The sequence below is a fragment of the Phoxinus phoxinus genome (assembly GCF_949152265.1).
Source record: "Phoxinus phoxinus genome assembly, chromosome: 5".
Classification (NCBI taxonomy): Eukaryota; Metazoa; Chordata; class Actinopteri; order Cypriniformes; family Leuciscidae; genus Phoxinus; species Phoxinus phoxinus.
In genome coordinates, this window is record NC_136880.1 from 34696448 (window position 1) to 34723202 (window position 26755).

The window sequence follows — 26755 nt, forward strand, 5'->3', positions numbered from 1 at the left end:
AATAAATGAAACAGTAAAAGGTTTCCAAAATTTTAAAATGTCATATTAATGTGACCATTATTATGTTAACAAAAAGTTTAAATCTGTTCAAATAAAAATCACACCCTGGTAACCTACATTAAAGTGCCTGTGGGACTTTCCTTGAAGAGCACAAAAATACCTTGATCACTATACTATAGCCTACATCTAATTTTCTGCTCTTCTTTAATATAGCCACCAGGCTTAATAGTAGCTGTCCTGTAGATCCATCATGTGTGGGTGTTCATTTTCTTTCTCTGTAATTCACTGCAGGCTTCATTCCCCTCTCCTGTCAGTCACCAGGCTGAATCCAATGTCCCTCTTCGAGACTGTAATCAAAGCTACCATCAGCATGACTTCATAGCCGTCTCTCTTTCCCTCCCTTCAATCCAAATATAATTATGACTTACTGCCTGTATACTTTGGCCGTTTGTGTTTTCAATGGCTACATTCACACAGCAGAAGAAAACGGATGTCAGTCCGATTTTAACAGTTGGGCCTAACGTTACGTCGTTCACTCACAAACCGCGGACATAAAATGTTATAGTTAAGCTTCCACTAAGAAAAAAATATCAATCACAACGTATATAAAACATTCGCCCTGTCTACAAAACAAGCACTGCAACAATGTTACAGTAATATTTCTGGTGAAATCCTCTGATGTCATTTTCACAACAATCGACAGCTGAGAGGCAAGATTGCGCCAGTTTCGTTTGTTTGAAACAAGTCCGAGTCTGCGGGTTGATTCGAGAGAGTTTTCCTGAGACACACTATCTATCTATAATAACTAGCCTATCCGTATAAATAATATTAAATAACACTGTATCAGTTCAAATAAATGTCTGGATATTTACGGTTATTTATTGTGGACAGTAGCGTTGAACTGGCTGGCAGCTGGTCTATGAGCAGTTAGGTGAGTGAGTCATTTTCGCTGGAATCAATACGAAATTATTACTATACGATTTCAAGATTCAACCGTTTCACTAAAAAGAACCGATTCACTAAAAAGAACCGATTCAATTGAGTAATTTGTTCCCGAATTTCAGGGCTCTCAAATTTTATCAAAAGTTTGGAGTGAGTTTGGAGTGAGCCACCCAAATATTTGCAGCAGCGGCCCCTCGGCCCCACCAAATTCGCTTCAATTTTTGCTAGCAGTTAAATTTTGCCTGTATTGTTCATAATTGACCAGCACAAATGGTAAATGTGATAAAAGACAGACAAATTCATCCAAATGTTTCAAAAATACAAATTTATCAAAAAAATTAAATAAATTTGACCACAAACAAGCCAACTGAACAGCAGTGTTCAATGTAGGCTACATACTCAGTCATAACAACTTGCCCTGAGCATGTAAGTTATGTCAAGTTGTGTCAAGAGTTTTGACTGCATCAAAAATAATTTAGCACGAATTTGGCTATATTCCTCAACATCAGCTCTCACTGTCTTTGATCACAGGCAAGAGATTTCATCCAGGAATCGTAAAATCAAAATGCTAAAAAAAAAAAAAGAGAGAGAGAGAGAAGAGGTTCCTACCGCATCAGATCTTGCTCTGCCAACTTCCACTCCGTGTGTGTGCGTGTGTTGCCTAGTCTTGCAGCGGGAACACGTAATTTACCCAGAAACAACTGCCTGCGCCTCTTCCATTAATGGACTTTATGCACAGCTGCACTACTTCCTGAACTTTAGCCAGCTCCTTTGTGTCCTGTCTGCCATTATTGGACAAACTGATTAATCCAGGTGTGCCTGACCAACAACAATAATCAGACACACCTGGATTAATCAGTTTGTCCAATAATGGCAGACAGGAAACAAAGGAGCTGGCTAAATTTCAGTCTATAGAGTGCCGAAGTTACGACGTCACTTTGTAGGCCACTTTGTAGGCCAAAACGCGGAAGTGAGTTAGCATTTTAGCACTTCCGGTTCCCTCGCCCTAAAGTCTATGGGTTTTTTGAATGGGTTTTTGCTAAATCGCCTGAAATAAGGTCTGTGGTTAACAAGGCCTCTAAATATTTTCACGTTTTGATCTATGACATAAAACACACCAGTTATAACCTGCTTGTGATTTTTTAAAACTTTATTGTGACTTAAAAACGGTGGTTGCTAACAAGTTGCTAAAAGGGTCTACATCCTTTGGCGGGGACTTTAGACATCATCATGACAAACAGGAAATCTCTCACTACTAACCCGCGCTTCAGCCTCACGTTCTTTATTTCTGTGGAGAGACTGTTCGACAATGGTGTTTTGTTTTGTCCCGAGATGCAACCACAAGTCGTTGAATGAAAGATGCTCGTTTTTTTTCTGGCGAATTAGCAAATGGTATGCAAACATACAATCAAACATAGTACAGTGAAAGGTAATCTTTATTAAAGTTTATTTGGGGCACAATGATCCGGCATAATAATCTTAATCACAAAGAAAATAATATTAAGGTTTATATAAACTAACAAAATAATAAACGATAAAAAAAAACATTAACAAAAGATAAAAAAATATCAGAGAGGCACGCATAAACAAAATTATTTTCTAACATTTTTGGAAAAAACGAATGGGCAATATTTCTCATGAAAAAGTGGATAAGTTCATACCATAGGTTTCATACACAGCGCAGATCATAATGAACGCTTGATGATGACGTTGATCCACGACCATGGTCAGAGTGGTGTGCTGTAGTCCGTTTATAGCCTACCGTTAGCATTTTATATCTGACGGCTTTATTTAGGCTTCAAAATGTATATATTTTGGATTAACTTGTAAAGATTATCTTGATAGACAAAACGTGTAAGGTTCACAACTCTTTGTTGAACACAGATCTTATTTTTGGCGATTTTCCAAAAGTCTATGGGGAAAATGCATAGCTTTTCGATCGAGGGAACCCATGCGCCGCTAACTTCCGGGTTGGCCTACAAAGTGACGTCATAACTTCGGCACTCTATAGCGGGACAAGTTATACCTTACTCCTCAGCGTGAAATATACAAGGTGTGGCGTGTGAACGGTACCATCAAACTAAAACAGCTATGTTGAAAAATCTATGATTTAATAATAATAATGACGCTAGCTGTTTGAAATACTCAAATGCTTCAACAATCTCTTGCAGTTTAGGAACATTTGGCAAAATAAATGAATCAAACCGTGAAAATCAACTAGGCCTATTAGAGGTTAAGCTATTTTCACAGCTATATTTGTTCTTGACCATGCCTCTCAGTTTGAGTGTGAGAGTGTTTGCTGCCATATGAGTGTGACTGTGCATGACTGATCACATCTCTGTATCCAGATTGTGTCCATTTGACCCCTTCAGACCCCCTCTCTCCCAGGAGTGCCCACAACCACCAGGATAAGCCTGAAACGTGATCGAAGGGATTGTAAGGAGCAGAGATGTGAGGTGTACCTGAGACCCCGTCATGCCCATGCAGGGAAAGATTATCCTGAAGGAAAGAGTGAAGCTGCCCGCAGCCTAATCCTTTACCTTAGCAGGTGCCAGATTATTCTCTGGATTGGACAAGAGTCTGATATGCAATCACTGAAGTATGTGTGTATTGTGTTTATGTATTAGAGAGGAATAAACTGTTTTAACGAAAGACATAATGATGCAACAATAATACTGGTGTGTCTCTGTCTCTGTGCTGATCCATGATTTAAAAGGGATATGTTTCATTTAAAAGGCTATTGTGCCTTTAAGGATTGTAAAGGGGGATTATATTAAATATTTTTCTTTTTGTATCAGTTTTTCTGAACACAAACTTTTGAGTCATGAAAAATTATCTGAAAATTTAAAGGGATAGTTCACCCAAAAATGAAAATTCTGTCAATATTACCCTCATGTTGTTCCAGACCCATAAGGCTTTCGTTCATTTTCGGAACACAAATGAAGATATTTATTTGATAAAATCCAAATAACTGTCAACCCTCCATTGACAGTTAAGCAGGTACCACTTTGACGCTTCAAAAAGTTCATATTCTATCGGCCTAAATATAAACCACTAAAGTAACATATGTAGTAATACTATCAAGCATATAGCGTCAGTTCTGGCTGGTCACATTATTCAAGCTCGTATCAGCTGACTCTCAGCTGACCCACGTCTACCTATAGGAATATGACGCCTACTGTATACATATATAAGCTCCTTCAGTATTATCAGCGGCTATCACGTTTCTCAGGAGCGAATTACCCTCCTCCATCCCCAGCTCCTCCTCTCGTCGGTCAGGATTTGGCTTTCTGATTCCCCTTGAATCAGAATAAATTCTAGAATTATGTTATACTTTAAAATCTTGAATTAATGATATCTGCAATACATTCATGTTGGTTCTGTTCTGTTTACCCTAAGGGGGGTTATTGCTGCTCTCCCTGCTCTTATCCATGCTAGGCTGCAAGGGAGTTCTTGCCCAGAACAGAAACTTACCGCCAATCCAAACTGTATGCTAATTGTCAATCGTATTTGACGATAGTGGTCCTGACTGAACTTATATTTCAAAAGACCAAAGAAGATCCTTTTATTATAGTAATACCTTTGCTCATACCAGTTTAAGCCCTGTTTACACTGACAGCGATTAAATATACTGTTGCCTTACTTGTATACGCATTGACTTCACAGTCTGTGCTTTCGTTTGGTAGTTGCAGAGTTGCGTCGCTGCTCATTTGCATAAAGTGAAATTGACAACTTTTTTTTCTAAATCAGCAACTCTCTTTGAAAACAAAAGAATGTCTGATATGGTAACCCCATTTGCAACAGAATCTTTGTCAGTGTAAACTCCCCTTTAGGCTTTACTGAGTCATTGACAATAAGCAAACAAAGTTTTGACACAAGTATTAAATGTCTGTAGTGATTAATAGACGATGTATACTTGCAGAAAGCAGCATACAAATGGATTAAAAGGCTTCAGACTTCATTAACTTGTGTCTGTGTTAATGACATAAGCTGCAGTCACAGCAGTAGTGATGACTGGCTCATCTTGCACTACTGCTGGTGAGTGTCATCTACATCTCAGATTAATGAAGCCCGTGTTCATAAACAGACCCACTCAATGTGTGAGCTGTAGGACCATCTGGTACCATCAAAACTTTCTTCTTAAACCAAAAATTACTTTCCCTCTGTCTACATTTTCATTGGTCTATAATTGTTATTCTTTGTGTGGCACGCAGTGTGGCAACTGAGACAGTTCAAGTCCACTTTTCACTTGGACATTTTTATTTATGCACTAATGACTTAATAATCATAGGCTCCGTAAAGCAGCAGGGCGTGCTGCAAAGCCTAAGAGAGAGACAAGATAATTAAACTTGTATTCAAGATAAATAAATGATGAAACATCTACTGAAAACACAGAGAAATACAATAATTATGTGAGAGAGTGTGTGTGCGTGCAATCTTCCAAAGAACATTTTCAAGGACATTGGCACAAAATCCTCAATTAACCTGCGATCAAATTTACAAATGTTCATTAGCGATGTTAGAATGCCATAGACAGCTCATTATGAATTCATACGAGACGCTATTGTCATTAATAATACATTAGCATTCACACACTAGTGTGTACGCATCAGCATTAATGCAGCCTGTTGGATGAGTTCATTTGAGTCGTGGAGTTGATGTTGGGTAGAATGCAAAAAAGAGAATTGAAAATGTTTGACAACATGGATTTTTATTAATAAGAGAAGGCTCTATAAAACTAAGAGTGACATGACTATTTACACAGTAGTTCAAGTTGGTATTTTGTAGCCTTGAAGGGTCAGGAAACAGCACCGTTAAAGCACCTGTTATGTAACAACCAACCATCAATCTGTCCACCTTTAAGAGTTTTAATGTCCTTTTATGTGCTACTTTGAGTATCTATATATGTAATAAACTTACTTTTATCCTCTCATTTTTAATTCCTTGATATCTGCACACTGATAGTTTTAGATATACAATGAATATGAATATTCAAGTTAAAAGTCATTAAAAGTCAAGCAGTCAGAAACATATTATGCGCAAGTACGCAAACTCAGATGTGATTGAATATGGACACTGCAAAACATATTTTTCTTACTTAGTATTTTTGTTTAGTTTTCCAGTCCAAATATATGAACATTGCTTAATCAAGATAATATAAAATTACATAAGATATTAAGACTTATTTTCTGGAAAAAATAAATAAAAAAATTCTGAATTAAGTGAGGTTGTGCTTAAACCAATAACAAATATCTGCCAATGGGGTAGGAAAAAAACCTGTTTTCTCTTTGAATTTAGTTTATTTCACTTAGATTTTTAGTTTATTTTACTCAGATTTTTGTCTTGGTTTAAGCTTAAGCTCACTTAATTTTCATACATTTTTCAGAAAGCAAGACTTAATATCTTAAGTCATTTTTCTTCTCATGTATCTTGATTGAAGAATTTAAATATTTTTTGCAGTGTACATACTGAATGTTTTCTTGCATTCAGTATTTCAATTCTATAGTCTAAGCCATTAAAATAGACATGACATTATTCAGGTAAAAAGTTCTGAAATAGAAAGTTCTGAAATAGAAAACTTGCTGTAAAAGACAAAGCTACAGCAACACTGAATACAACACATACTTTTAGTCTGATGCATAAAGAAAAACACATAACATGTGAAATCAAACTCGTTTAACTAAAATCATTTGTGTTCATGTACTTGCGTAGAGTATGCTTTGGCCATGAATGCAGACCTCATGTGTTTCCCTCGGTTGAACTGTAAAGAATGGCATGGATTAACTAACAACGGTCAAGGCAAAATACCCTTCATGGTTTGCGGTGTGTTTCCCTCCAGTTCTTTTCTGCATAGAAGTTTAGGTCTTTTTGTGCTTATTTTGGTATTTTTCACTTGGCAGGAACTTAGCTGAAGAAAATGTGATAAAATGAAGCCATACAAAGACTGCGAGAACAAAACAGAACAGTAATAACAGTACTACAAAACACAGGCAAGAGCTGCCCATATACGAGAGTAGCACACTTTACACAGAGTGCTTTAGGGTTAGTGTGAGAGCGTTTCCTCTTTCCTCACCAGATCAACACAAACCTGTAGTGAGAGTGAGAGAGAGAGAGAGAGAGAGAGAGAGAGAGAGAATGAGAGATTTTAAAATGAAAATACAATACAAACAGTAATACTGTGTAATATTATTACAATTTAAAATAACTGTTTTAATATATTTAAAAATGTAATTTATTCCTGTGACGACAAAGCTTTTAATATGTTAATTTGGTGTTCAAGAAACATTTCTTATTAATATCAATGTGGAAAAAAGTTGTGCTGCTTAATATTTTTTAACCTTTTTTCAGGATAGAAAGCTCAAAAAACTAGATTTTATTTAAATAGAAATCTTTTGTAACATTATGAATGTCTTCACTGTCACTTTTGATCAATTTGATGCATCCTTGTTAAATAAAAATATAAACGTATTTATCACATAATTCTCTCTTCTGACTGTTGTAATCAATCTCTCGATATTTTTCCCCTCTTTCGGAGAGTCGTGGATAAGTTACAATGGATTTTGTTCTTTTGCTATTGGAGCAAATAGGAATTAAAACAAATATTTTTGCTGTCATCGCTCGTTCACTATTATAGACATTTACCCAACTATGACGACTTTCGCTTCTGAGAACCCCGAAAAAGTGAAAATTGTCCATTGCTGTGATCATGTATGGAAGCTTGTTTCCGCCACAGAATAAAACATTTTAAAAGATTATTGCGACTTTTTATCTCACAATTGCGAGTTTACATTTCGCAAATCTGAATTTATTTCTCAGAATTGCGAGATATAAAGTCGCAATTGCGTGTTATAAAGTCAGAATTGCGAGATATAAACTCACAATTGCAAGAAATAAACTCGCAATTCTGACTTTTTTCTCGCAATTGCGAGTTTATATGTTGGAATTCTGACTTTATAACGCACAATTGCGAGTTTATATCACGCCAATTCTGACTTTATAACTCAAGCAATTGTGATTTAAAAAAAATGAATAAAAAGTCGCGATTACCTTTTTTATTTTTTATTATGTGACGGAAACAAGCTTCCATACTCAATGTGAGTGACATGTTGTCCTGGCTTCCCGCCAGTTAAAATATCATCAGTGAAGAGAAGAGATGATGTTGTGTGAGGGAAGGGGAGATATTTTGATTAAAGATTATGAGGGCTCTTTAAAAAGATGTGCTCAAATAAATAATTTTATAATGAACACTGCAATGTTCCATAAAAAAATAAGAATTGTTTTGATTTCATGGTGAATTTAAGGATGAAAATAAAATGACACTATGACCACTACAAGCCCCTAATGAAACATTTACAATTACAATATTGATGTTTGCATAACACAAAAACTGTATAACAGCAGTGCTCCAATCACTGTACCTTCACACTCGAACGCCTTCAGAATAGTGGTGTAACTGGGCCCCAGCCAGGAAGTGTAGGTCCCCATAACACGCAGCAGCTTTTTGGTGGAATCGTTGAACAGCACATCAGGCTGCCCATAATTCACAGAGCTGAACAAAGAGAATCCTTCAGTGGCATTAGCAAATGCGTTCTAGAAGACAGAGACACGTAAAATAAAATGAGAAAGAGGAAATGCAATCAAATCGAATTTCTGGAATACTAGCAAAGCAAATAAAAGAAAGGAGTGGGTGTTAGTTTGAAATGTGTATATGCATATTTTGTTTCATTTTCAAATATTAGATGTTCTCGACAATCTTTGCTCATATCTTGCACTGTGGTTTGCTCAGTATGTGTGTGCGTGCGTGCTAGTCCTGCTCTGGGATTTTAGAACAGAGCTCAATGTAGTCTCATCCTCCCCTAATGACACACTGTAATGTAAGACGATGTCTTGTGAAAATCAATGATCACCACAGGGCTCAGGCTGGATGTATTGAATGCATAAGTCAGCCTGATGTAATCTGTGTAATACTCCAGACGTTCAGAGATACCATTGTTAATATAGGTTTTGGCAGGGTTCGTTTAATCATACCGGTGACCGCTAATGTGCAGGAACAATATTTCCAATGAGATTTTCATGCTCTTTTTTTCCTCGTTTTTATTTTTTATTTTACTGTTTTTATATTATTTCATGGATAATGTAATAAAAAGTGAATCAAACCTGTTATCTACAGACTGTGTAACTGTCTGGCAGTACAAATGTCATTATATAATCCGTGGCATTTCTAGTGTGTGTGTGTGTGTGTGTAGCAGTGTTATTTTTGTATCATTGAGATACTATTATAGTTTTTATTGAATCAGTTTTTATTTTTTGTTTTCATTTTAAATTGTTTAATAATAATAATTTTTTAATAATTTTGTGTTTTGTCATTTTTAACAGTTTTTAATAGTTTTTCTTTAATATGTCCATTTAGTTTTTATCTGTTTTTATTTCAGTTTTAGATTTAGTTATTTATCAAGTTATTCGTTTTTTTTTTTTTTTTTTTTTTTCAAGTAACAAAGATGGGTTTTTTATGGTTTAATTTTTAGTTATACTAATATAACTATAACAACCCTGGTGTGCAGTACAATGCGGTCCAAAAGTCTTAAGACCACTAGGTCTGATTTAATCAACATGTCTCTACATTAAAAATGATAAGCATTAAAAATTTTGTCAAATTTGACTAATTTTAATTGCCTTTTTAATTGCCTAGACCTAGAAAAAGTAGGCGAAGAAGTCAAAAACTACTTTTTGACTTAACTACTACTACTAAAAGTAGTGCAGAATCTTAAATGCTTCTTCATTTCACACAATAATACATTTCTTTGTCTTTCTTTCATAGGCTTAAGTGCAAAAAATCCTGGATTTTCTAAGTGTTCTCAGACTTTTGGACTCCAATGTGTGACTGTGTGGCCTTCTCTCCTGACCTGCACACGTTCCAAGAACTTGTAAACGCGGCATTTGTCCTCCAAACGTACTACCACAGCATTGGTTGGCACTTCAGCCAGGTGGCAGTGCTCATGTTGGAACAGGTTAGCTTCACTCCCGTCAGGACACAAGAGCTTCAAGTCTTCCAGCTCCAGGTCCAGCGCCCAGGACTCCTGGTTCTTACCTTACATGAGTAATAAGCCAAAGGTTATTTACAGACGGTGACATTTCCAAAACAGGAGGCATGATGGAATCCAACATTTGGATTAAACTTTTAAATATAAAGTAAGAAAGCTTGCAAGTCACGTCAGATTTTTTAAAAACTATATAGATGCTATTAAACTAGCATCTATAATAATGGAACTTGGCTAACATGGGTTTATTGAGACTAAACAAGGGTTTCACAGATCCCAGCAGGCACACAAAGTGATGCATTGTTATGAAATACTGCCCCCCTGTGTCTGTCAGCCAGTGAAACATGATACAGATCATGAAGTAAAGGCTACAATTGTCCTCTTTCACTTCCTTAAGAAAAATCAATTTAATAAGAAACCAACTTGAAATCCTTACTGCATCTGGACATTTTTGACCTCCTGTTTAACCAGCTCTTCTTACGGTCTGCATTACTTACCCTGCATGTTCTCGAAGACTGTAGTGTGCTTAACAAAAGCAACATCCCCGAGATTCTCTGCCACACACCTGCATGTTTTAAATAATAATAATAAAATATAATAACACATAAAAATGTATACACTATTGTTCAAAAATTATGATTCTTTTTAGGAAATTGATACTTTTATATAGCAAGGATGCAATAAACTGAGAGAAAATTACTTTCTGTTCATCCTTCATTAAGCAACCCAACCATTTTCAACTAATAGTAATAAGAAAAAAAGGTTTCATGAGCCCTAAATCAGCAAATTAGAATGATTTCTTAAGGATCTTGTCACACAGAAGACTGGAATAATGTCTTCTGAAAATGGAGCTTTGCCATTACAGAAAAAGAATAATAAAAATATATATAAATAAAATAGATTAAATTATTTTTTAATTCAAAAAACGTTCAATGAAAAATAATATTTCCCAATATTAATGTTTTTGATTATTTAATAATTGGTAAATTTTCTTTTCAAAAACATAAAAAAATCGTACTGACCCAAATCTTTTGATTGGTAGTGTATAGATAGACACATAGCCTACATACTGTAGCAGTTTGTTCTCAAGAAACCATTAAGCAATCCAATATTCTGGCTTTACAAAGAATATTCATATTTTGAATAATGGTTCCACTGAGACATGCATTCTCTCACATCTCTGATTATACAGCACCTAAGAGCTCCAGCCTCCCCGAAGTGCCGTTCCCGAGGGTTGTTGGCGCAGATGTGACGGTCGTTCTCGTCACCAATGCAGGCCTCACACAGGTTCCTTGGGTTGTTTCCTTTGGGATCATGTTCTGGGTCCTTCACTCCTGGGACACAGCTATAGCCAAAAAAATCCCCAACCGCTGTATACCACAGGGAAAAGGATATGCCTTTTTAAATGGCTGCCAAAAGTTGTAATTGAAACCTCAGTTTGCATGTGAACCAGTTTTATTCCAATTTCCAAGCATAAAACATTACTTTGTGTATCTATGTGCAGCTCACGAATAGTTAAACCAGATGTTAAGTACTTTGTAAAACAACAGCTTTGTTGTTATCTACAGTGAAATAAAGCACAATAACATCTCACCATGGGGAAAGTTGCACTGCTCATCCACACTGATCTGTGATGTGTTGACCAGGAAGCCGATTGGGACAGTCCAGCCCACTGTAGTCCGCATCCCTGGGTGACAGGAGCTGCGCTCGTGCATCTCCAGCAATGACAGATCACTTGATGATGTCCGAGCCAGAGCAACCACGTAATAATTAATGCCATCTGTGTCAGACACAAAACATCAGTGACATCAAAAGAAAACATGTTATGTTGGAAGTAATGCATTATAAGTAACGTGAGTTATGTAATCAGATTACTTTTTTCAAGTAACTAGTAAAGTAATGATTTACAGGAAATGTACAACAAAATATCTGAGTTGCTTTTTAAAATAAGCAACGCAAGTTACTTTTTTCCCAATTATTGACTGACAGCCATCCTGTCCCCATGTTGAGAGAAAGCATGTGTAAACATGATGGTTATTGTACTTCTACCGTTCAGCCGTGAATTTGCAATTCCTTCAACCTGAGGCTTATTCATTTCACTTTTGCTGTGAAAGGGCCTTTACATTTAGAAGTTTTTATTTTTTATTAAAAAACAAAAAAGCAAGCCCAGCCCAGATGTGAGAAAAAGTTATGTGATATTGTAATGCATTTCTTTTAAAATGTACTTTCCCTAACACTGATTTGATCAGATCTTTGACTGGTGTTTAAATACTCACCCACACCATTATAGGACTCTCCCACAGCTACATCTAAGCCATAGCAAAATCCAGCCGTGTAGATCTCATCAGCATACATAGTTGAGGCATCTGCAGTGCCATTCTGTTTGAATCACAGACAAATGATCCTAAATCATTTATGGAACCATTTCCCTCAAAACATGTAAAACATTACTTAAGATTGAATTATCAGTTGAGAAGGTAAGTGAGTGCAAGAAAATCAAAAAGGAAGAGAAAAAATTTGCACAATTTTAAAGATTCAATCTGAAATCTATAAACCTTGTAATATTACAGTCATTTTCTTGCAGTATTTCTGATTTGATTTGCTTCTTGGGAAACAATTTCCTACAACCTTAATTTGCTTCATGCAGTCCGTTGGACTTTGGCCCCTCACACACAGTAGTTGTCCACGGATGTTCCTGGCCGTGGCGTTCCCAGCTAGATCCAAGCACTTCTGCTCTTCGACATCAGACACTGTGCACCATCTGACTGCGAAGAAAAAATATTAATTCAAAATGTACACTTTTCCAAATGAATGAAAACATCAAATATATTTGTTAATTGTTCACACTAAAAATCAAAAGTTTGCTTACATTGTTTTTTATATTTTACACATTGAAGATTAATAGTACAGTCGGTCAAAAAGTGTAGGAAAGTGGTGACCAAAAAATTGTACACAAATCAAAACAATTTTATATTTTAGCTTCATCAAACCAAATCAATCTTAATCAACTTAATTAGAAAACATATTGAATGAGTAACCATGTATGCTGGAAAATTGTCTTACATTTATCCTTCTTTTCCAATAAATAATATTTATTTATATTAATTGATTAAAATAACTATTAATAAAATAATAAATTAAAATTCATAGGTAGGCACGATTTATTTCCTACAAAAATACTGTCAAGCATTTAAGCATACATGTTTAGATCAAAAGGTGCGAAACATAAGTTTAGTTAAGTTTGTCCAAAATCTTTTCATAATCACTGCTATGAAGTTCTCCAACCAAGGTGTATCCTGTGTTCATTCTGATCCAGTGCAGAAAGCCAATCCAAACAAGATGTTCCATCCAGCCATGTCATAACAAGATCAGAAAGCTGAGAACATATAAATATAGTACTTACTAATGTTGTTTTCAGTGGACATAGAAACCAGAACAAGCAGAAACAGAACCACTGCAAGGTGTCCTCCTGGATGATCCATGCTGACTATGAACAGTAAGCTTCCAAATGGGCTCAGACTCACAGGGTGCTGTGGGAAGTAAAACTAAAAAAAGGAAAAAGACAGGAAAAAAGGCTAGGGGCTCATATTGCTCCCTTTTTAGGGTACCCAGAAGTCTCAGAAACCAAGAGGGGAGGGAAAACTTTCCATTAGGTCTTTACTGAAGTTTCTCTGCTTTTTTTTTCTTCTTCAGATCTAACATTGTTAGGTTATTTTCCACTTATCCGATCATGATGGGCATCTAGTGTTTCTTTCCTTAACCAATGGGACCTCATGGCATGCAAGCTCTTGCACACTTCACTGCACCTGGCACCGGGCAGGTCAGATCATTTCTGAGGTTATAATTAAATAAGATACAATAGCTTTTTGTGGGCAGCTCCTAAAGCCCCTCAAGATTAAACCAAAGGTCCTAAACTAGCCAAGTTTGATCCGAGATATGGATGGAGGGGCTACAGGAGGTTCTTTTGTGCCACTATGCAGTCGAGGAAGCATATAGGCCACCTGATACCTTCTCTGCATCCTAATTCTCATGTCACCTTCCCCATAATCAATGCTTTATTGAAGGAGACACGAGTCAGCTGAGATAGCAGACAGCATTTCAGAGCCAAAAACAAACCTATAAAGGTACACATACACTGATGTCCACATGTGGCCAAAACGTTACAAAATCCTTGTTAATAAAATGCAAGAAAACCAAAATATTGAATAATAAACAAAATTTTAAGTATTTATTTTTCACAGCAGCAAAATGGCTCAAAAAAATGGCTAACGGTACAATATTTTATCAGTAAAGTCAGAGTTTAAAGTGTTTACTAACTTCAGAATGCTATATACAGTAACTAGATATATCCCTCTATTTTTCATGTTTGCAAAAGTGCATTTCCCCCAGAGGTGCAATTGCGTTCCACACAACATCGACCCCCATGCCATAAATGCCCCAAAATTGCACTGCATTGATTATACATGAAAAGTCTATGATATTGAGTGGAACGGAATTGGCACTTGAGGGCCGTCAGACGCCTTATCTCCCTGCCCTTTGGTGTCCCTGACTCCATATCCTTTTTTCCCCATATAGAAAATGACATGGCCATTAATCAACAAGCTATTTTAGAGCAAAAAACTGTCAGGCCACTGGCTCCTTGACTATCACGGCAAGGACATTTGCTTTCTTTAAGCAGATATGCGTGTCTCTTAAACAGATAAATAGTAATAAAAATTATAAATTTTTAGGTAAACTGATAGGCCTACATGGAATTGATGGGCAGTCTAAACTTATAGGTGATGTAAGAACAAGTATTTGATACACTGCCGATTTTGCAGGTTTTCCTACTTACAAAGTATGTAGAGGTCTGTAATTTTTATCATAGGTACACTTCAACCGTGAGAGACGAAATCTAAAATAAAAATCCAGAAAATCACATTGTATGATTTTTAAATAATTAATTTGCATTTTATTGCATGACATAATTATTACCAACCAGTAAGAATTCCGGCTCTCACAGACCTGTTCGTTTTTCTTTAAGAAGCCCCCCTGTTCTCCACTCATTACCTGTATTAACTGCACCTGTTTGAACTCGTTATCTGTATAAAAGACACCTGTCCACACACTCAATCAAACAGACTCCAACCTCTCCACAATGGCCAAGACCAGAGAGCTGTGTAAGGACATCAGGGATATAATTGTAGACCTGCACAAGGCTGGGATGGGCTACAGGACAATAGGCAAGCAGCTTGGTGAGAAGGCAACAACTGTTGGCGCAATTATTGGAAAATGGAAGAAGTTCAAGATGACGGTCAATCTCCCTCGGTCTGGGGCACCATGCAAGATCTCTCCTCGTGGGGCATCAATGATCATGAGGAAGGTGAGGGATCAGCCCAGAACTACACGGCAGGACCTGGTCAATGACCTGAAGAGAGCTGGGACCACAGTCTCAAAGAAAACTAACACACTACGCCGTCATGGATTAAAATCCTGCAGCGCACGCAAGGTCCCCCTGCTCAAGCCAGCGCATGTCCAGGCCCATCTGAAGTTTGCCAATGACCATCTGGATGATCCAGAGGTGGAATGGGATAAGGTCATGTGGTCTGATGAGACAAAAATAGAGCTTTTTGGTCTAAACTCCACTCGCCGTGTTTGGAGGATGAAGAAGGATGAGTACAACCCCAAGAACACCATCCCAACCGTGAAGCATGGAGGTGAAAACATCATTCTGGGATGATTTTCTGCAAAGGGGACATGACGACTGCACCGTATTGAGGGAGGATGGATGGGGCCATGTATCGCGAGATCTTGGCCAACAACCTCCTTCCCTCAGTAAGAGCATTGAAGATGGGTCGTGGCTGGGTCTTCCAGCATGACAACGACCTGAAACACACAGCCAGGGCAACTAAGGAGTGGCTCCGTGAGAAGCATCTCAAGGTCCTGGAGTGACCTAGCCAGTCTCTAGACCTGAACCCAAAAGAAAATCTTTGCAGGGAGCTGAAAGTCCGTCTTGCCCAGCAACAGCCCCGAAACCTGAAGGATCTGGAGAAGATCTGTGGAGGAGTGGGCCAAAATCCCTGCTGCAGTGTGTGCAAACCTGGTCAAGAACTACAGGAAACGTATGATCTCTGTAATTGCAAACAAAGATTTATGTACCAAATATTAAGTTCTGCTTTTCTGATTTATCAAATACTTATGTCATGCAATAAAATGCAAATTAATTACTTAAATCATACAATGTGATTTTCTGGATTTTTGTTTTAGATTCTGTCACTCACAGTTGGAAGAGTGATAAAAACCTATGATAAAAAGTACAGACTTCTACATGCTTTGTAAGTGGGGAAACCTGCAAAATCGGCAGTGTATCAAATGCTTGTTCTCCCCACTGCATATATATAAGTGTTCTAAAGGTTGATGCAGTAGGGTGTTATATGTAACAGATTTACATTATTATTTGGGAGGAGGGTTGCCTTAATTCTATCCTAATGTTCGTCTTGGAAAGAACCATCAAGATGTAAATATTGTAAAAAATAATTCATCACTTTTAGCTCAAACTTTAATAAACAGGTATTTTGATTAAGAAAATTGGGCACTCTGTCAGTGACAGTGAACACTAAAAAAAATTTTGTAGACCAACTAAATTTCTACCTTCGTGAGGCTGGGCCAAACGGTTTTGTTTAAAAGTTGTGTGGGACAGAAATGTGTCGTTACCATAGACAGTATATAAACGGTCGTTACAGAATATAATCAAATGCTGTTTTGTGCTTCCTGATACTCACATTCGGCGGACTGTGATATCCCACAATGCTCTCGCGCCTCAGTTGTTTATCCTGACGTCACGTCGCAGTCTTTTCAGTCTCTCTGGGTGGCGGCAGACAGTCTGTCTGCACTTAAAACACGACTTCGAATAAAACAGTAAAAACACGGAACGTTAACACAAACATGAATCTGCATTGCAGCTGAAGGTAAAAGCGATCTTCAATGTCACTTTGAATTGTTGGAAATAAATGCAGCGAGTAAATAATGGTCATTGTTAGCACAGTTAGCACAACTGCTGCAAACAGGCCGTTTGTTTAATATAACGTTAACTTACGTTAGTAATAATACAGCCGTTGTCATGATATGCGACAGCCTCTCTTTTTGCGAGTTATTTTATATTTTTGTTGATGTTTGTGCGTGGATCGTTGCTGTATGAGATCTTTGATAATAATGTAGCGACTTGTATCTGGTAAAGCAGATCTGTAACGTTACTGTTATTGTCGCCCACCTTTGTGAATAAAAGAGCCTTATGTAAATAATCAACTTGTATAAAAGGTTTCCATTAACAATTATGGGTGTAACACCATTATATGTCGGTCGTCTTGATTGTTTTGTCGCATGTAAGACTCTTTTAGATCGTGACAATAAAGGCTCCCACGATCAGTGAAATCTGGAAATACCAGTGCATGTTAAAACTGATTACCAGGTGGTCTATGCTATTCTTAACTATTATACTTGCTAGAAAGGTGTAACGTGTACAAACTCTATGAAATCATATAACACTATGTAATATGATCCAGACAGGTTGAAAGAGCTTCCGAATATGAATGAAACCTTTAGACAATATTGTGAAAGCTTTTGGAGAATTTTTTTTTTTTTTTTCAGATTTCTTAACTATCTCAAGGTCTCTAATATACGAAAAAAATAAATGTATCATGTATAGACAGTCGGATGTTGTTTTGAGAGAGAAATAATTATTTGAATTTTCACTCAAATTGTGATGCTGATAATCAAAAATTGTAATGGGTAGAAAAACAAATATATTACATCAGAAAAATGCTAAATAGCAGCATTTAGGGATCCCATGTCTTTGTAAAACCATGACTTTGTTAACATGGGTAGCAGCAGAAGGGAATCCACTCTCTTACTATCAGTGTGTGTGCAGAGACTCCCAGGCTCCCTCTTATCCTGTCACTCACTCCTTCCTGAAGAAATGACAAGGGAAAATTCACTGCTGTGGGAAGAAAAGAAAGAAAGTTTAACATGCTGCTTTTGTTTCAGTCTTCTTTTTAGGATCCAATGGGAAGACAGTCTGTGCGCATACTGAAAGGCAGTGCTGAGAGTCACCTGAGGAGTTGTACAAGTAAGCCTGTCTTTGTCACTTTTGTGTAAAATTGCATTTTGGCCATTTTGAATTACTTTTTTCTCTTTTTTTTTTGTAAGGATTAAAGAGGCATTAGATAAAATGATGCAACAAGGACTCGTAGTCTATATTTAATCATGACTCTTGTGTCCTTGAATATTACACCGTAAAGGTGAGCACCCCCAAAATGCTTGTTCCTTTCTGCCTCTCCTAATGTGCTCCTCCACTGTCTTTGATGTCGTTCCATAATGGGCATCTCTCTCTTTCTCTGCTCGGTTGGCATGGAGACAGACCCCTGTCTGAACAGACACACACACACACACAGGAGTGAGAGAGGCAGAGCACAGACACTCTTTAAAAATGTAATTAAGTGAAGTCGTCATCTTTGTGTGTGTGTTTTTTTTTTTATTGGTGATTGATTCTGGCCCACTGTTTTGTAGAACTTTTATTTCAACTGTCCGGGTGATATGTGGTGTATCTTGGTTTGAATGTGCATTTGTAACACCTTGCTTTCCTTTCAGTGCAGTGAACCAAATGGGGCATTGCAGTACCCGAATCATCGTCCTTTTCCTGCTTCAATTCTTACGGACATCAGCTAAAGGTAAAGACCTGCCAAACATAAATCCCTTTTTTTTTCTCCTTTCCTTAATTTTTTCCTTATTACGTTTCTTGTTATTATTATGGTTTTATAATGTTTTTTGAATTATTATTATTATGAATAATATAATTATAATAATACCAATTATCTTTATCTATAATTATAATAATTATTTATTTATTTGATGTGATGTTTAGTTGTGGGTAAATCTTAAAGTCCCCCTGTGGTGAAAATCAACCTTTTAATGTTGTTTATATGTCTATGTGGTGTTTTTAATATGCTTTAAGACAAACACCATTGCTGAGTATTTTTCCCTTAAAACTGCAATGAACCAAAGACAGTCTCAAAAACTCGGTTTAAAATCGCTGCTGTTTCTGACGTCACAAACTACCTTGTAACCAATCACGTCAACGAGTGGATCTTGAGCTGATTTAAGTGAGTGGAGGCTGGGCTAATTTGCATATTAATAGAGTCTTGTATACTATATAAGGCAAGGGTGTAGTTACATTCAAGCTATTTTCAAGGCATGAATAACTTTTTTTCTTTAGGAAAAAATATTTAAATATGTAATTTTGGTGTTCAAAGGTGAGTTTTAAGGGATACAATGATTGTAATTGCCAACTCACAAACCCGAACATACACGGATATGATTATGTACACTTCCATTCAAAATGTTGGGACAAGTCTGTGTTTTTTTTTTTTTTTTTTTTTTTTTTCTCAGCAAGGATACATGACTGAAAATTGATCCGAAGTGTCAGTAAAGGCATTTGTAATGTTACAAAAGATCTCTATTTCAAATAAATCCTGGTCTTTTGAACTTTCCACAAATATATGAAGCAGCACAACCGTTTTTAACTGTGATAAGAAATTGGCTGCTGAAAATTCAGCTTTGCCAGGAATAAGCATTACAATTGTACGGACCTCAAATTTGTTTATAGTATTATGTTAAGTGCTACTAAATGTCTGAAGCTAAACTCTTATCTTTATTTTTCAAAAATGTAGTACCGGTACTTAGTACTATTTATTAACTAGCTAGTATTTAGTAGCTTTAGTGAACAGGTTTTTGTACAAACTGACAACTAGTTGGTTCTCTAAAGAAGCAGACTGGAAACCTGTCAATTAATTTACTTTAAAAATTAAAAAATCTGTCTTCATTCACTCACCCTAATTTTGTTCAAAAACTTGTATGACTTTCCTTCTTCTGTGGAACATAAAAATTTAGTCATACAGGTTTTGAGCCAGATGAGGGAGAGTACATTTTTATTTTGAGTAAACTTTCCCTTTAATGAATGGAGCTGGCAATGTCAATCATCTTTTGCCATTCATGTGCACAAATGTGCATTAACCATCAATAATTCATAGCGAATTCATTCATGGTGAAACTTTTAGCCACAGCACTGTAGGAATGGTGTACCTAGTAGTAGTTGTACTTTCATTAGGTGTCAGTGTCCTCTCTCCTCGGGCTCTTAGCGTGTCTCACGAAGGGCATAAAACATGAATGCTGGGTTAATTGATCTGTGTCACTGATGCTCTCTGGCCTTTATCCTGTGTAGTCAATTTGTAAAGTCGACAGTTCAGTGTCACAGGAAATGAAGGCAGGGAAAAGGGAAGAAAACAGTCTCAGTTATCAGGCAGAGAGAGTCTCGTCTGTGAGGACTGGCGTCATGCTGCTCTTCCTTAATTAATTTCATTGTTCCCAGAGTTTTTGCAGCTGGGGATAACTGGCTACAGACTGGGTCTCTTTTTCCTTCATTTGATTTAACTACCTCACTTTCTGTTTTCTGTCTCTCTCCAGATGTCTCCATTGACTGCATGTGTGTCGGCAGTGACTGTAATGAGCAGCAGTGTACCGGAGACCAGTGTTACACCTCTGTTATCATCATCAACGATGTGACGACGTTCAAACGTGGCTGCCTGATTGGGCCAGAGAGCAAGCGCATGACCTGCTCTGCAAATCCCTCTGCTAGTCACATCGTAGAATGCTGCTCCCAACACATGTGCAACGCCAACGTCACGAAAGAGACCCTTCTACGACTACTGCTGACAAGTAAGTCAATTCATTCAAATTCTAGAGAAACAAGATTTGTAATCTGCAACCTGTAGGAGATTTGAATACCAGTTTTGCTGTGGTACTGTTTCGTAAACAGGGATCAAGAGTAAAGACTTTACTGGCTAAAGTTCAGATATGTACCTGCCAATTTCACTGACCATCAAATTAAATAAGAAATAAAATTATTTGCTAGTTTTAATAATTTTTTAGTTTAGTTATAGTTGTTTAATTATAGTTTAGCAACTAATAAATAATTGGGCTCAAAGATTTAAACATTTTAATTTAATACATGGTATTGTAAATGTGTAGTAAATCTATTTGCTCGTGTTTTCTGAAAAGGTCCAGAATCAGAAAAGGCTGTGCATTACCGTGTGGAGATGCTGGTTCTCTTTGTGTTGGGGCCGTTTGTGGTTCTGGGTTTGCTGTCTGTGCTGGCTTTGCTGGTGTGCCGTAGACTCCATCATGGGCGTCTGGAGAGACTGCATGAGTTTGACACTGAGCAGGGGGCCATCGACGGCCTTATTGCATCTAACGTCGGGGACAGCACACTTGCGGTACTTTAACATTATAAACTACAAATGTTTCTGAAATATATATTGTATATTACAAATATCAGGTCCTGTATGGAATGTTACATTTATTTTATTTGGTGAGTGAATGGTTGTAATGGGAAACTTCACTCATGAATCCATTGATGTTCACTCATTCAAAATTTTGGGATTTACTTTTTTTTTTTTGAGTCTCTTGTGCTCTCTAAGGCTGCATTTATTTGAATAAAACAGTCAAAATAGTAATATTGTGAAATATTACAATTTAAACTGTTTTCTATTTTAATATAATTTAAGGCTGAATTTTCAGCATCATTACTCCAGTCTTCATTAGCTATGTTTCCATCCAATGTTGCAAATTTAACTTATGCACAAAAAAATTGGAATATCGCATAAAACATTCCCGAATAAAGGACTGTTTCCATCCAGTGAGTCGAAGAGAACAAAATCATCCCTTCCTGATAAACTGTCGCTTAATATCACTTATAAATGTAGGAGAAGCCACTGTATATAATAATTTTCATATATAATATTTTTCATATATAATGTATGACTTGCATCTCAGAGCTCGCAGATGAAAAGCAGTAAATGTGTTATCTTACTTTCGGAGGCAGATTTTGTTGTTTTGGGAATGCAGTCATGCAACCGACTAGAACTAGAGATACCGGTAATTATACCGAACCACTTTTGACGATCTTTTGCTCAGGCATTACAGAACAACCAAAACAGCATTTGAGATGCTGTACAAGACAGCTTGCTGGTTAGATCAGTTATACCATCCTATTATGCAAAGTCACATGATTTTTTTGATGAATTTTCGATAAATGTGTTTCCATTGCAGTTTATGCACATGTTCTGACTTTGTTTTTTTGTTCTTTGTTTTTTTAATGCGCATTTTTTAAATTTGTGCATCTGGCATTTCATCCACCGTTTTCCGCAAAATGTGCATTGAAAATAGGTGGTTGTCAAATGATCCTTCAGAAATCGTTCTAATATGCTGATTTGATGCTCAAGTAACATTTCTTATTATTACCAATGCTAAAAACAATTCTTTGATTAATAAAAAGTTCAGAAGAACAGCGTTTATTTGAAATATAAATGTTTTTGTAACAATGGAAAAGTCTACACTGTCACTTTTGATCAATTTAATGGAGCAGTGCTCAATAAAGTATTAACTTCGTTCAAAAACAAAAAAATCGTACTGACCCCGAACGTTTGAATAGCTGCGTATGTTGCAGTGGTTTAGCTAAAGTTCTGTATTCATTCTTTTAATGGTTAGATATTGACTCATCGGTCTTGTTGTTTTCTAGGACCTGATGGATCATTCTTGCACATCAGGCAGTGGTTCAGGACTGCCCTTCCTGGTGCAGAGGACAGTGGCACGGCAGATCAGCCTGGTAGAATGTGTTGGTAAGGGCCATTGGGTTTTTGGGGCCTTTGTATAGATTAGACAATTATGTAATCTCTGTCTAGACAAATGTGCCGTAAATTGGGGACAGTGATGTATGTGATATGATTTCTTTTTGTTTTATGTTCTCAGGTAAGGGACGGTATGGTGAGGTGTGGAGAGGTCAGTGGCAAGGAGAGAATGTAGCCGTGAAGATCTTCTCCTCCAGAGATGAGAAGTCATGGTTTAGAGAGACCGAAATATACAACACTGTTCTACTAAGACATGATAATATATTAGGTGAGTCAGACTTATTTTTTTCTGACTCATAAAGAGAGAATGGCATCTTTTTAAAGCATTGTGACTAATGTTATTTTAAACTCTTTTCTTTGCAGGATTCATGGCTTCTGACATGACCTCCCGAAACTCTAGCACTCAGCTGTGGCTCATCACACACTATCACGAGAACGGCTCTCTCTATGACTACCTGCAGCGTGTTGCCGTGGAGATGGCAGATGGACTGCACATGGCAGCGTCGGTAGCCAGCGGGCTGGTGCACCTGCACACGGAGATCTTTGGCACTGAAGGCAAACCGGCCATCGCTCACAGAGACCTGAAGAGCAAGAACATCCTGGTGAAGAAAGATCTGCAGTGCTGCATCGCTGACCTGGGTAATATCTGCTGTTTTTTTGTATTTGGGGTGTTTTTTTGTTTTGTTTTTTTTACCCTGGACACATAATATATATATAATTTTTTTTTTTTTTTTGAAATTGAAATTAATCCAATGGAATGCTTTTTCGACTACTTCTGGTCGTAGTAGTTCGACTACACTTAAATTTAAAAGTTTGGGGTTGACAATAAGTCTCTTATGGTCACCAAGGTTGTATGTATTTGATCAAAAATACATCAGAAATATTATAAATGAACTGTTTTTACAAAAGAACATTTATTTAAAATCGAAATCTTTCGTAACAAAGTAAAAGTCTTTACTTTTCATCAATTTAATGCATCCTTGCGGAATTAAAATCTTTAAAAAAAATAAGTTTTTTTTTTTTTTTTTTACTGAACAAACTTTTGAACTGTAGTGTATAATAGAAGTAGTTTTGCATATAGACACACAAGTGATTTACAAATGTACTTCTCTCCTTGGTCTTCTGTTCATTCCCTTCCTTGTATCTGTCTATAGGTCTGGCAGTAACACACACACAGTCTGATAATCAGCTGGATGTGGGAAATAATCCTAAAGTAGGAACCAAGCGCTACATGGCACCGGAGGTTCTAGATGAGACCATTCAGACGGACTGTTTTGATGCCTATAAGAGGGTGGACATCTGGGCCTTTGGTTTGGTCCTGTGGGAGATCGCTCGCAGAACCATCAGTAACGGTCAGCTCACTGAACACTTAGAAATATCTCATTATATTTTGTCTCTATTTAAAGACAATACAGTTATTGCTTATATCTGTTCAGACAGTTGCTCCATATTGAATACTCAGTGACTTTCATCCACTGTTATCCTGTAGGAATCGTAGAGGAATACAAACCACCTTTCTATGACCTGGTGCCTAACGACCCCAGCTTTGACGACATGAGGAAAGTGGTTTGTGTGGAGCAGCAAAGGCCGTTCATTCCCAACCGCTGGTTTTCAGATCCTGTAAGTACTGAGGAGACATCTCTGTGTCCCTGTAAACCTGTCCAGTAATAGTCCACTCATATAGAGTGCTGCAGGAATGAGTACTTAAACCCAGAGATGAGTTAACATTTTTCCACTTCCAGTTGAAATGTCTTGAAAAAGACTTGCTAACAAGTACAGAGGGACATTACACATCATCACGGCTTCGATGAAAACTAATCTGCTCACTAGTCTGCTTTTACAGCCTCATTGCAAACTGTTCAAACTACAACTTTCCAGCTTACAGATATTAAATAAAGAGTTGTGAAAGTGTATTGGCGGTGATGTTGAAGCCACGCAACCGTGTTGTAGTTCATTTATAGCCTTATAACTTTAGCTTGTAATCATCATAAACTTTTGTTGAGCTTATTTTCTGTAATAATCTAAAAACCAATTTAAAAAGTCCTATTGGCTTTTTGTCGAGGGAATCAGGGTGACTCTAACCTCCAGTTTTATCTGCAGCACTCTATAGCAGACTATCTTTAGACTAAATCTAATCAGTAAAACATATTCATAAAGGAACTAAATGTCTGTAAAACATTGGATCCTCACCATGATGTGAAAACAAGTGTTTGTGTGTGATCACAGACCCTGTCTGCTCTGGTGAAGCTGATGAAGGAGTGCTGGTACCAGAACCCATCGGCTCGACTCACTGCCCTGCGCATTAAAAAGACTCTGGATAAAATCCACAGCTCACTGGAGAAGGGCAAAATCGACTGCTGAGAAGAACTACTGACCGCTCATTATACAGACACTGCGTGTATCCAGACCATTGGATTCGAGCGCTGGCATCTGTCCCAATCCTAACATTCGGTTTATTCGCTTTGTTCTTCCTGCCCATTGGCCTAAAAACGTTTTATAGAGAATTCTGTTCTTTTATGGATCGTTTTCCCCCACTGAACCCGGTGGGACTCCCATTTCCCCTCAAGAAGCAACATAAAGAAGAGATGCACAGTCAAAATATAGACACGGTCTACCAGGCCTTGAATTGAACCCTCTATCATGGATTTGTTTTTTTTTTTTTGTTTTTTTTTAAACACAATCACATTGTCTATTTAACCATTGGCAAACTTTTAAGATTTGTACTTTTCAGAGAAATGAAGAGGACAGATTCACCCGCTGAAATGCAATCAGTACCCATAGTGTGTGTGTGTATGTGTGTGTGTGCATGATTCTTATTACAACCAGAAAAACTTTATACCTGTAATGTCACTTGCTTTTAGAAATCTGATGGTTTTTGAGCTTTTAAAAGGTCCCAATAATTCTTGTAGATAAGTTAGGCAAAACTCAGTCACAGTTTTTGAATTTGCTACTGTGGACTTGTGTTATAAAGCTCTTTGGTTACAAAATGCCACTATGTACAGTAGATAACTTTAATTAGGCTTGTTTAGTGATCATACTTGGTTAAAGGCATAGTTCATCTTAAAATGAAAAATCTGTCATCATTCATGTCATTTCAAACCCAAATTACTTGACCAGGAACTGTCGAAATCCCTGAAAGTGACATAAAAACAGTTGTTTAGGTTTGTAAAGACAAAAGCGTGGGTAAATGATGACAGAATTAAGAACTATCCCTTTAATTCCCAGTCTGGATATGCTTATAGCACCCCATGAGGGCTTCCTTTGACAAGGCCTTTCTGACCTGTTGCCTCTATGCCTGCCTGACAAAAAGCCATTGTAGCACATCATAGTGCTTTTTTTTTTGTAGCTGTTTGTCTTTCTCTTTGCCCTCGCCGGCATGCATACTTGATGTTTCTTCACTGACAATCAGCCGCTGTCCAGTAGGCCTGAATTATTTGCTAATGTTGTGTACAAAACCCTACTTACGAGTGTTCAAGCTGACGTGTCGACACACTAACAGAGCTATTCAGTCATAAACGGACTCTGGTTTTGTGAATTTGTTTATCCTCACGCTTTCTGACACTTTTGTATCAGTTTTTAACACGCACCATAAACCGAGAGAATTTTAAAACTATTTAAAAGTGCGGCGTCACTCTAATATAGGATTTGTGAGGTTTACAAAGGAAAACACTATGGTTACATCCCAAGTCGAAAAGGTTTGTGTACGTTGCTTATGGATTGGATTGAGTTGAGACGTTTTTTTAGGAATTTGAAGATGCCGTCATGACATGGCTGTGTAGCGCTCAACACTGGTCACTTTTGCTCTCCCATAAATGGCTGAACGTTTACATATTTGTGTTCTACAGGGGAATGATGTTAGGAATTAGACTACAGGAATTGTTGCATTTTGAACTGTGAATATGTTATAATGAAGAACCCATATGTATGATGTTACTGGAATATAAAATGCAAGACACAGTTATGAATTAAAAAAAACTGCTCTTTTCATTGGTTACAACAGTGGAATGGTTTTTCTTTGTCATGTCCTTGTGCTTAACAAAAGGTTGTCCATGCTGT

At 37.1% G+C, this 26755-nt stretch overlaps 2 protein-coding genes and 1 long non-coding RNA gene across 5 annotated transcripts; 1 reads left to right on the forward strand and 2 right to left on the reverse strand.

The window, feature by feature from the left end:
• Positions 1 to 245: 245 nt before the first annotated feature.
• LOC306998540 lies at positions 246 to 936 on the reverse strand. The gene is made up of 3 exons (XR_013797580.1): positions 873 to 936; positions 429 to 463; positions 246 to 347 (listed from the first exon to the last, which is right to left on the reverse strand). It is a non-coding gene; the product is annotated as an uncharacterized lncRNA (long non-coding RNA).
• Positions 937 to 5635: 4699 nt separating this feature from the next.
• Positions 5636 to 16845, reverse strand: otomp (otolith matrix protein). 3 transcript variants are annotated; one of them, XM_079614132.1, is made up of 10 exons: positions 16742 to 16845; positions 13384 to 13525; positions 12609 to 12745; positions 12257 to 12359; positions 11575 to 11760; positions 11176 to 11350; positions 10478 to 10545; positions 9846 to 10030; positions 8361 to 8532; positions 5636 to 7030 (listed from the first exon to the last, which is right to left on the reverse strand). In XM_079614132.1, exons 2-10 carry the CDS (start codon positions 13460 to 13462, stop codon positions 7020 to 7022), a joined length of 1116 nt encoding a protein of 371 aa, XP_079470258.1. In that variant the 5' UTR covers positions 13463 to 13525; positions 16742 to 16845; the 3' UTR covers positions 5636 to 7019. The 3 variants fall into 3 exon arrangements, with proteins under 3 accessions (XP_079470258.1, XP_079470259.1, XP_079470257.1); XM_079614133.1 differs by having other exon boundaries at positions 5640 to 7030; positions 13384 to 13510; positions 16742 to 16829; XM_079614131.1 differs by lacking the exon at positions 16742 to 16845 and adding an exon at positions 16611 to 16740 and having other exon boundaries at positions 5640 to 7030.
• Positions 16733 to 26686, forward strand: acvr1l (activin A receptor, type 1 like). The gene is made up of 11 exons (XM_079614129.1): positions 16733 to 16927; positions 18003 to 18084; positions 18606 to 18685; positions 20478 to 20729; positions 21072 to 21286; positions 22591 to 22690; positions 22821 to 22967; positions 23063 to 23338; positions 23854 to 24051; positions 24189 to 24319; positions 24926 to 26686. The coding sequence occupies exons 3-11, from the start codon at positions 18619 to 18621 to the stop codon at positions 25058 to 25060; spliced, it is 1521 nt and encodes a 506-aa protein (XP_079470255.1). The 5' UTR covers positions 16733 to 16927; positions 18003 to 18084; positions 18606 to 18618; the 3' UTR covers positions 25061 to 26686.
• Positions 26687 to 26755: the final 69 nt, after the last annotated feature.

Coding starts and splice junctions, on each gene's coding strand:
- acvr1l (XM_079614129.1), top strand. CDS start 18,619: ATGGGGCATTGCAGTACCCGAATCATCGTCCTTTTCCTGCTTCAATTC. Junction 20,730..21,071: donor TCTACGACTACTGCTGACAA/GTAAGTCAATTC, acceptor TTTTCTGAAAAG/GTCCAGAATCAGAAAAGGCT. Junction 24,320..24,925: donor ACCGCTGGTTTTCAGATCCT/GTAAGTACTGAG, acceptor GTGTGATCACAG/ACCCTGTCTGCTCTGGTGAA.
- otomp (XM_079614131.1), bottom strand. CDS start 16,676: ATGGTAACGACACATTTCTGTCCCACACAACTTTTAAACAAAACCGTT. Junction 12,360..12,608: donor ACTGCATGAAGCAAATTAAG/GTTGTAGGAAAT, acceptor TGATTCAAACAG/AATGGCACTGCAGATGCCTC. Junction 11,351..11,574: donor GCAGTGCAACTTTCCCCATG/GTGAGATGTTAT, acceptor TGTGGTATACAG/CGGTTGGGGATTTTTTTGGC.